The sequence below is a fragment of the Hipposideros armiger genome, unplaced genomic scaffold (assembly GCF_001890085.2).
Source record: "Hipposideros armiger isolate ML-2016 unplaced genomic scaffold, ASM189008v1 scaffold_2198, whole genome shotgun sequence".
Taxonomy (NCBI): Eukaryota; Metazoa; Chordata; class Mammalia; order Chiroptera; family Hipposideridae; genus Hipposideros; species Hipposideros armiger.
Window position 1 is genome coordinate 2341 of NW_017733545.1, and position 10650 is coordinate 12990.

The window sequence follows — 10650 nt, forward strand, 5'->3', positions numbered from 1 at the left end:
CAGTTTGCTTTGTATATCTCTCAGGTTGAATTACAAGAAATTGCCAATAGTTGGACCATTTTCATGGGCAATTTCAATGCAGAAATATCAATTTCACATGGTTCTATCAAATATATGTCTAGCCAACTAAGCTGCAAGTTTCTTGAGGGAAGAACCTGTGTTTTCACTATGTCACATTTGATCATATGTTTTATCCATATAGCGCTTCACTGCACGTTCCTTCCCACAGAGGTTATCCCACTCAGAGTCACTTCGTGAAACAGGACCTTTTCAGTATTGCAAATAAGAACACTGAAGCTCACAGAGAATAAATGACTTGCCCAAGGTCACACAATCACGTGGTAGAATTGGGGGACTGACACCAACTCAAGCATCTGCTCCTCAAAAGGATACAGCCTTCTTTACACTGGTTTAGAAAGTGCTAACAAAGACATTATCTCATTTGATTTAAATAAAGGTCTGGCAAGATTTCCAAGGCTGGTGCTATTATATACATTTGATAAATGGAGACCAGAGCTCATTTATTTAGTCATTATTGCCTCTTTCATTATATGTAGGCTTTTATGCCAAATTCTGGGGAGCAGTGGATGAATATGTCCTAATCTCATCCTTCAGGAAACTCACTGCCTAGTGCAGGAGATGGGTCCCTCATCGACTATTAAATGCTAAATAAATGCTAATACAATGTGACAAATGTTAAAGCTGAGGTACATGCAGAAAGCTGTGTGAAAGACAAGAGCAAATATTAATTTTCCCTGGAGGTATTGGGAAAGTCTGCAAGAAGAGGTGATGCTTGCACTGTGCTTTGCAAAGTTTTCCTCAAGTAGAAAGTAATGGAAAACTCTTCAGGGAGGCAATGAAAAGCACGCTGTGAAAGGCATACTGATGATAGTGCTCAGTGTCCCAAGAAAAGGCTCAAATACTGAATAACTCGCCCAAGGTCTCGTGGCTGGTAAGTACCCAAGCTGGCACTGCAATCCAGGCTTTGGCTGCCCAGTTAATGTTCTCCCTTTGCACGGTCTCATGCAAAGGATGTAGCAGTTAATAAACAATGTATGCTATGATGTAACACTTTCTTAGTGCTCCCCTAATGCAGACTTTTTTTTTTTCCTCTCTGTTCTTTTGCAGTATTCCAAGATGTGCATGTTATGATATTTGTTGGGTTTGGCTTCCTCATGACCTTCCTGAAGAAATATGGTTTCAGTAGTGTGGCCATCAACCTACTCATTGCTGCTCTGGGCCTCCAGTGGGGCACTCTTATATGTGGAATCTTGCACAGCCATAACCAGAAAATTAACGTTGGAATTATAAAGTGAGCATCCCTTAGTTCTCAACCACTGTGTTTTCAGAGCAGTTGTACCTCTGCTTAGTCTCTTGTCAGTCAGCCTCGGAACTTGCTGGTGCATGGTCTCCCTTAGGCAACAGAAGGTTTTTGAGATCCAAAGATGCAAATCAACACCTTGTTTTACTGAGCTGGATCACACATGCATGTCTATGTCCTCTCTGGTCTGACATTCAGGGTATAAGAAATCCCCTTGCATAACATTATTATTCCTTCCATCTCCACCTCAGCTACGGGGAGCAAAAATACACCGTTAGTTGTTTTTCTAAGATTGTTTTTGAAATGCAAGCACTCTAGAAAATAATTCATTATTCAGATCAACAAGAATAAAGTAAAACCGAAAACGAGATAAAGACCAGGTGGGTTAAGATAAAGGAAATGTTAGAGCAACTAAAGAATGTATGAGGAATGGAAGAGAGGAGGGGTGAGGAAGTGGGGGAGGGCAAAAGTGGGCCTGGAGGAAGGGCCTGATGGGGGCGATAGCAAGGAGGGCCTTGCCCTCTGGCTGAAGGTACGCTATAACTCATTACAACTCGCAGTTTTATTTTGGGTATGCGTTATTCTTTAACGTATTCTTTCTTTTTCCCTCAGCATGATAAATGCAGACTTCAGTACGGCCACCGTTTTGATTTCTTTCGGAGCTGTCCTGGGAAAAATCAGTCCGATCCAAATGCTGATCATGACATTGCTAGAAATTACTGTCTTTGCTGGCAACGAATATCTGGTTGTTGAGATATTCAAGGTAAGAGTTAGAACATCTACACTTAACCTCTCCTGGGATGCCAGTTGTGGTCACAATACATATTGGATGCCTGCTCTATGCAGGGACAGTCCTTGGTGAGAGTGATAGATACCACAGCAAATAGTAAGCATAGTCCTCATGTATTTGAGTGCCTACTGGGGCTGGCTGAGCGGCTCAGTTGGTTAAGAGCTCGCTCAAGAGTTTGAGCTCTGAGCAACAGCAGTTCAAGTCCAGCCCGAGCTGAGCAGCCACTGAGCTGCCAAGAGGTGGCAGGATGGCTCAGCTAAAAAAAAAAAGAAATGCTTTTTGAGTGCCCACTGTAAGCCAAGAGTTTTACAGTCATAAACATTGTCTTATTTCACCATCCCAACACTGTAAGGTGGGTATGGTTGTTGTTATTATTTATATACAAAAAACCCTGATGATCACAGATGCTAAATGACTTGCCAGAATCTGGATTCAAACCCAGATTTTTCTAACTGCAAAACTCTTTTTATTATATTTCCTATCAAGGCCCAGTTCCTATTTCTATTTCAACCACTGGGTGAATAGCCTTTTCTAAGTCTTTTAGTGAGGCCTACGTCAAATTTCTTCTTCTCCATAAAAATCTCATTGAGTCCCCCAAGGATTATAACTGGGCAGTTTCCAGTATTTTGTGTATGCTCCTATTTAACATTTAATCCAACAGCAATTATTTTTTACAACTTTCTAGGTGTCATGTGTTGGTGATTCAGTGACAAACAAAATAGTTAAGATCCCTATTATTATAGAGTTTACAATCTAGAGGGGGAGACAGACATCAAACAAATCATACGTTCACCCACCCATAGGCAAACGAGTATATGCATGCACACACACATATAAATATTATAAATTATAACACATACTATGAAAAATAGTGGAGTGGGCTATGAGAGAATGTACCTGGGTAACCTAATTTAGATTGAGGTGCCAAGGAACGGCTCTCTGAGGAAATGACAGGTAAACTGGACCTGAAAGGTATAGGAGTTTATCGAGTATGAAAATCTTAAATAAATTAATCAAGTTGCATCATCTTCCTACCTTCATAGGTACAGGGCAATGTCTCAGGTTTGGCACTCTGAACTTTCCTTCTAGAGGCAGGAAACGTAGAAAACCAGTTCAAACCCATAGTGTCCTACAGGGGGACCTAAAATATATTTCTTCAAATGAATCGTGGACCTCAGGCTGGTTTTCATTATCATCATACAGCAGAGTGAAAAAGTACGGGAAAGACTCAGGCTTTTTGTAGCTTCAGGTTTTTGAGTTGCAATTAGGTGAACTTTAGCTGCAATGTCAAGTCAATGCAAAACTCATCTGTGTTTTGTACCATGTGCTATGCGTACTATTTCACTGAGCATCTCCTTAACCTGGAGATGTAATCTAAAATGTATTGAGTGCCTACTAAGGATCTAGCACTGTATGAACATAATCTCATTTATATAGTACTGGGTACTATCTCCCCATTTTACAAAACCTGAGATTCAGAGAAGTGGATAGTAATTTTGCCTAAAGCCGCATCGCGAGGAAGTACCTGACCTAGGATTGAAGGTCAGTTCTGTATGGCTCCAAAGCCTACATTTTTCCTACCTCACTAGCCTGTTTTATCTCCCTTTCTCTGACATACTCTTTCTCTCTCTTGATCTAGTGTTCCTTATTGTCTCACCAATAAAGCACTCCTTTCTCTGACTTTACTTCTAGTGAAGTGGTGAGACTCTCTTTCACCTCTATTTACATGAATGTGTTGCCCCATCAGGCCTCCGACGTAGGAGCATCGATGACAATCCACGCCTTCGGGGCCTACTTCGGCCTGGCTGTGGCAGGCATCTTATATCGACCAGGCCTGAGAAGGGGACATGCCAACGAGGAGTCTGTGTATCACTCGGACTTATTTGCAATGATTGGTGAGTAGGAATGAACTTGCCAGGTTCCTGTCTGGTCAGGCACGAGGGGAGGTTAACTCCAACACAGGTGTGAAGATGATCAAAAAGGAACATCCTCTGACTTTTGTTTGTGCTGGCTTTTCCCCTCTTACATAACTAAGCCTAAACTGTAGAGACACTGTTAGTGCCCAAGGCAAACTACCTCCCCTGGACTATCTTCCCTATTCGAAACTAATATCCCTTTTTGTGGTTTACTCCAGGAACGCTTTTCCTCTGGATATTTTGGCCCAGCTTTAATTCAGCCATCGCTGACCCTGGAGAGAAACAGTACAGGGCCATTGTAAACACGTACTTCTCTCTGGCTGCCTGCGTGCTCACAGCCTATGCGTTCTCCAGCCTCGTTGAACACCGAGGCAAGCTTGATATGGTAAGTGTCATATTAACTCCTCGGGGGAGGGGAAATTTTCCCTTTCCCCTCTTAGTTCTTCTGGCTGATCTAAGAGTTAAATTAACATTAGATTAACAGGAGAAAGTAACCAAATTTAATTTTGTATGTTCGTATGGGGATCCATTAAAATATGAGACCCAAGAAGAAATTGGACAGTTGAGGTTTACGTCCCATTTTGAGCTAAGGAGAAGAGGGGGAGGGGTGGTTAGATGTCAAAGGCGAGGAGCATAATTCACATGGAAATGGAGAAGCAAACGTTTGGTAAAAAAATGTTTTGTTGGGCCATCTTTAACAATGGGACATAGAAAGGCCTTTGATCAGAGGAGCCTTACTGGGTTCCTCCCTGTCTGTCACACCTAGTTTATATTAAAATAAGTGATGATAGCCCCCTCCCTGGAGCCGGTCCTCTATCAAAATTTTGTTAGGTAGTTAGGAGGAAGGTCAAAGTGCTTTGTTTCTTAAAATTAACCAACTTAAAATAATCAATGTCCCAAAAAAGGCATATTTGGGGATAGTAAACTGCTCCTCGACCACACTCTTATGGAAGTTTCACTAAGTGACAATAATGGTTTCTCAGAGGAGTAGGTCGTTTCTGCACTACAGCTAAGCTGCCACAACAAATCACAACCCTGCAGGCCTTGAAGAATACTTTGAAGATAACATTATTCATTCATTTCTTCAAATTTGTACTCTGGCAAATTAAAAAGTGTTATCAAGGAATTTACAGTTTAGTAGGGAATATAGCCCTATAAGAATCAAAGATCTGAGACACATTTCTTTAATAATAGAGTTAACTGTCCCCAAGTTCTTAAAACACCTTCCTCGGAAACAGGACTTATCAAGTGTAGAAAAAGAGAGTGGGGGATACAAGTCGATTCTATTTTCCTAATTGCAAATATTCCTCTCAGTGAAATAACAACCAAATTAAATGTGGGAGCCTGAATAAAATTTTGGAAAAGAAAAAGGACTTAATGGGAATACTAGTGAAATTCAAGCCAGGTCTTTAATAGTATTATATCAATGCTGATTTTCTAGTTCTATGATTATGCAAGATATTAATATTGGGAAAAATTGGATGAGGGATGTATGGAGACGCTCTGCGGTATTTTCACAACTTTTACATACTCTGAAATTATTTGAAAATAAAACATTTTTTTTTAAATCCCCCAAGTTTGTCTTAGTTTCTTGCCTCTGAGCTACAGAAATGGCAGTAAAGGAATAATCCTCAGAACAGCCACTCTTCTTTTCTAATCTGATGGAAGAAAAGAATATTGTCATTTTTTAAGCATAGCTGAGGACATGTATTTCAATTCTCTGATAATTGTTTCATGAGAGAAAACTGAAAATAATGAAAAGAGAAAAAAATCATACATGTAACCCCCAGGCCGTTTGCAGAAGGTAAAGGAATTCACAAGACTCAGAAAAGAAACTTTTATTGAAAGTTGGGCAGAGAGAGAAGGCCCATGGCAGTGTCTAAAGGAGACGGCTGCTCCCGGGTGAAAGAATGCAGGGGTTTCATATTTTTTATGTCAGATGCTGGTGGCTACTTACCTTGCAGTTTACAGTTGCAGCTGCCTGCTTCTGAGAGCTATTGTGGCGGTTGGCTTAAGTGGTTCATCTTTAAACCTATTCTTGTTAGCTCCCAGACTCATTCTTATTAACTGTTTGTGACTCATCAGTTAATCTTTAGGCTTATTCCTGTTCATCCCAGACTTGTTTTCATTAACTTTTATTCTGACTCATCAATGTACAGCTCAGTGGTTCTCTTTTAAAAGTGCTGAGAAAATTTTCTTCTCAGGCAGACTAGCCAAAATGTGATTTTTCTGAGGAATTCTTAGAAATAGAAATCGGTGACTCTTTCCTTCATCCTCAAGCTCTCGGTACAGTGGCATTTGTGAAAGCTGTTGTCTGTCATGTGTAATGTGTACATTTTCATGTCTCTACATTCCATCTTTGAATGCTGGAATATCATAGACCACAAAGCATACAGCAGCCATAGGTTATGAACTCTTTTGGCTCATAACCACAGATGCGTTCCCAAACAGGAAAAAGCCTGCTATCATAATTGCTCTACACACTCCTATTCTTCCACTACAACTTCTTTTGATTTCCTCACATACCTCCCAGCACTGGTCTCACTAACCTGATTGGTAATGTACTATCAAGAAATCCTGGCAAGAAAGATATCAAATGTCAACTGCTTAGAAGGAAGACCTCTGTTTACTTATATTTGGACCTTAAAGAACAAAATAAACAAACAAAACAAACAGACTCATAGATACAGAGAACAGTTTGATGGTTGCCAGATGGAAGGGAAGTTGGCGATGCGTGAAAAGGGGGAAAGGGTTGAGAAGTACAAATTGGTTGTTACACAGTAGTCATGGGGATATAGGCTGTAGCATAAGAAATATAGTCAATAATATTACAATAACTATGTATGGTATCAAATGGGGACTAAATTTATCAGGGTGCTAGATGGGAGGGGGTTTGGGGGTCAGGGTGAAAAAGGTGAAGGGATTAAGAAGTACAAGTTGGTAATTACAAAATAGCCATGGGGAAGTAAAGTAAAGCACAGGAAATATAGTCAATAATATGGTAATAACTATGTAATACCAGGTGGGTAGACTAGTCAGGAGGATCACTTTGTAAATTATATAAATGTCTAATCACTATGCTGAACACCTGAAATTAATATAAAATAATACTGTCAACTATAACTGAAAAATTTTAAAAGGGGAAAGAAAAGTGAAGGGGAATAAGAGGTTCAAGTTTCCAGGCATAAAACGAATAAGTCATGGGGATGTGATGTACACCATAGGGAATATAGTCAATAATATCGTGATAGCATGGCACAGTGTCTGATGGTTGCTGGACTTATCATGGTGATCACTTCTTTAGGTCTATAAATGTTGAATAACTATGGTATACCTCTGAAACTAATCTAATATCGTATTTTAGCTACATTTTGAGAAAAATCTTTTAAAAAGTAATAATTATCTAAAAAAGTATAATTACTTTTTTTACAAAAAGTATAATCAATGCAAAAATGCGTCATGACTTTCCCAACGACCCAATAGCAGTCCTTTTGACTGAAGAATGTGCCATGAAGTCCATTGCACCCTAGGTTTCCTTGTCCTGAACTGCGTCTCACCCAGTTCACTTCGTTCAAGTTTCTTGTGCTCCACACAGGTTCACATCCAGAATGCAACCCTTGCTGGAGGAGTCGCTGTGGGCACTTGTGCAGACATGGAAATTCACCCATACATTTCCATGATCATCGGGAGCATTGCAGGGATGGTCTCTGTGCTTGGATTTAAGTTTCTGACTGTAAGTATGGCAGATGCTCTGAGTCAAACTTTGAATCTGCACCATCATCTTCTCACATCCCACCAGGAGGAAAAAAAAAAAAAAAAGCTATGAAAATTCCTTTCACAAGCACCTCTTCTTGTTTGGGGGGTCATTTGCCTTACCACTCACATTTCAGTGTCCACTGGATTTTGCTCTTTCCTGACTTCTTTTGGGCAGCAAGGAATATACTCTATATCAATTATTTATGTTAGTACAAGTGAATGTTAACAACTTTGTTCCTTTCCGCAAGGTACTTCCATTAAAGTTGTTGTTGTTGTTTGTTTTGCATAATTATGAACTCTGTGTCCTTTTAAGGGGATTTAGGATACCATCAGTGGGTAAGGAGGAGTTACACTTGAAATCACTCACCTTCAGATCCATCTACTAAAGAGTGAAATGAGCAGTTTTGCCACCAATGTATTCAGATTCTGACTTAAGAGGGTTTTCATTATGGATGGAGAGGTGTACAGATAAAATTTTTCCTGCATGATCTTCTACATCAGTTATAGAGTTCTGTATATCTAACAAAACAATATACCTTCTTCTATTTACAATTTTAGCCTTGTTTTGCTACTAAACTGAGGATCCAAGATACATGTGGGGTGCATAACCTGCACGGCTTACCTGGTGTGTTAGGAGGCCTCGCAGGCATTGCGGCAGTAGCCCTGGGAGCATCTGACACGTGAGTGAAAGAATGGGTTTTCCTGACCCCCTGACAATGTCCATTGTTTTCTCCTTCTGAAATCCAGTGATGTCAACTTCTTCTTTAGCAGTTCAGGCCACAGTTCATAAGTATTGGCCTTACTGAAGCCAAAAAGACACACCACTGAGAGTGTGTATTGATTAACATTATTATTATTATTATTATTTGTAAATTAACAGTGTTAATTTAAATTTCCCTACCATAGGCAATTGTCTGCTAGCAGATAATCACAATCAGACTACAGTAGGCTGTCTGTTTTACTTGATCCTATAACAAAACAGAGCAAATGGGCATATGTGATGAGCTGAGCAGTCGTTTCCATCCAATCCACATAAAGAAGATGGAGTTAGCACAATGTGGAAAACAGTTGGAGTTGGAGCATCAAGAAAACTGGCGTATGGCTCCAACTTTCCTGCTAACTAGTTATGTGGCCTTTGACAAGTCAGTCAACCTCTCTGGTTCTGTTTCCTCTCCTGTAAAATAAGAGGATTGTACTATTTATTCTCTAAAATCTCTGGAAGACCTAGATTTTTCCCAAAAAATGGCTTAAGTGTTTCTTTAAATAGACAGAGGAAAACAGCTATCAATCAAATCCAGGAGAATGGAAGCAATGTCATAAGCCATCACTTGTCACTTTTAAGCAACACGGTTGAAACAATTTGTTGAGTGTCACCCAAGCAAAACAGCTAGTAAGGTCATAGGGTGCAAATCATTTAGAAGGTAAATCAGGAAGAAAGCAAAACATTCCATTTTTAAAGCCAGTTGAAAGCATTAAAAAAAAAAGGTGAATGTGTGTTTGAAAATGTCTCAAGATGACCACTGGCTAGAGTGGCATAATTTGAAAAGAAAAATTTTCTCTTCAATTTTAGCAGACTGAATATTTGAAAAACTTAATCATGTTTTCTACTGAATAGAAAGTTTGCTTCTTCCTTCATGTGTCTAGCTGACCCATTTTTTTCCTGTATGTTTTCTTTTTTTTACCCCTTTTGCAAATTTGGAGGAAAACTGTAAAAATATTTACATTTCTTTCAGTTCTCTCCAGAACCTAACAGGATATTAAGACCAAACACTGAAGTGTTTTAATGCAAATCAAGCATGATAAATGCATGTGTCAATGAGTTCAACTCCTAAGAGTTACAGTGTGTAAACACTCTGCAAACACTCTTAAGAGGTCCCTGAAGATTAGAAATAAAGGAATTCTTGAGCAGCATTCCTAGATCAGCTCCGCAGATGCAATAAAACAAGTTTATCTGACTTGCAGGCTGGTTCTGACTGGGTGGCCAGACTGAGAGTAGGTTTCATGGGTATGTAGGTTTACCAACAACTTCTCAATTTACTCAGGAAGAGTTGGAGCGTTGGGGGTCCGGGTGGGAGACAAGTCTTGAAAGGTCCATTCAAGTGGGTAAAATTCACACGTCTCACACCCCAGATAAAATACCTTGTCCAAGAGCCAAGACTATTTACCCACATGTGTCTATTCAGAATACTAAAAGTGCAAATCAGTTTTCTTGGTAAGCATAGGACAATGAAAAGTTCATATTCTTAAGGGACATTTTGCAAAATATGGCAGCCTAACTCGAATAATGCTGTTAATTTTGTTTAACTGTTTTCAAAGCCTATTTTATCATGGAACACTTTTCATCAAAAATATCTTTAATATTTTGTAAAAGATGTTGTTAAATTCTGGCCAAATTAACAGGATGTTTGCAAAAGAAGAAAATCAAATGAATAAGTAATCTATTAAATATTCAAAAAAATGCAAATGAAAACAAGTTGCCACTTTTTTAGTTATCAAATTGATAAAGATTAAGTGAATAATAATACTGAATGGTGGCTAAAGTGGAGAAATGGGGATATAAATTGTACAATTTTCAATTTGGAAAAGCCCTTAAGTGGTTTATTACATTTTACTAATAATATCATTTCTAGATATATTTCATTTTAGGGAAATCATTGGACAACTTCACAATGTTCATAAGAGGATGTATTCTCACTACATTTAAAAAAATATAAAACATTGGAAGCAACATAAATATCCAACCTATGGAACTATAATTACAGTACATTTGTACAACGTCATACTCTGTAGCAATAAAAATTACAATCTAGATCTCCATTTACTGACATTAAAGGACATTAAGATTTAATGGGAACATCAGTATTATA

At 38.9% G+C, this 10650-nt stretch overlaps 1 protein-coding gene across 1 annotated transcript in view; it reads left to right on the forward strand.

Annotated features, from left to right (window-relative positions):
- Positions 1-1133: 1133 nt before the first annotated feature.
- Positions 1134-10650, forward strand: part of RHAG (Rh associated glycoprotein) — an 18170-nt gene continuing 8653 nt past the window's right edge. Inside the window, exons 1-6 of the mRNA XM_019634913.1 lie at positions 1134-1312; positions 1934-2084; positions 3859-4006; positions 4246-4412; positions 7623-7760; positions 8342-8463. Of these exons, the coding sequence (XP_019490458.1) occupies positions 1149-1312; positions 1934-2084; positions 3859-4006; positions 4246-4412; positions 7623-7760; positions 8342-8463 (890 nt within the window). The 5' untranslated portion in view covers positions 1134-1148. The remainder of the gene's footprint in view (positions 1313-1933; positions 2085-3858; positions 4007-4245; positions 4413-7622; positions 7761-8341; positions 8464-10650) is intronic.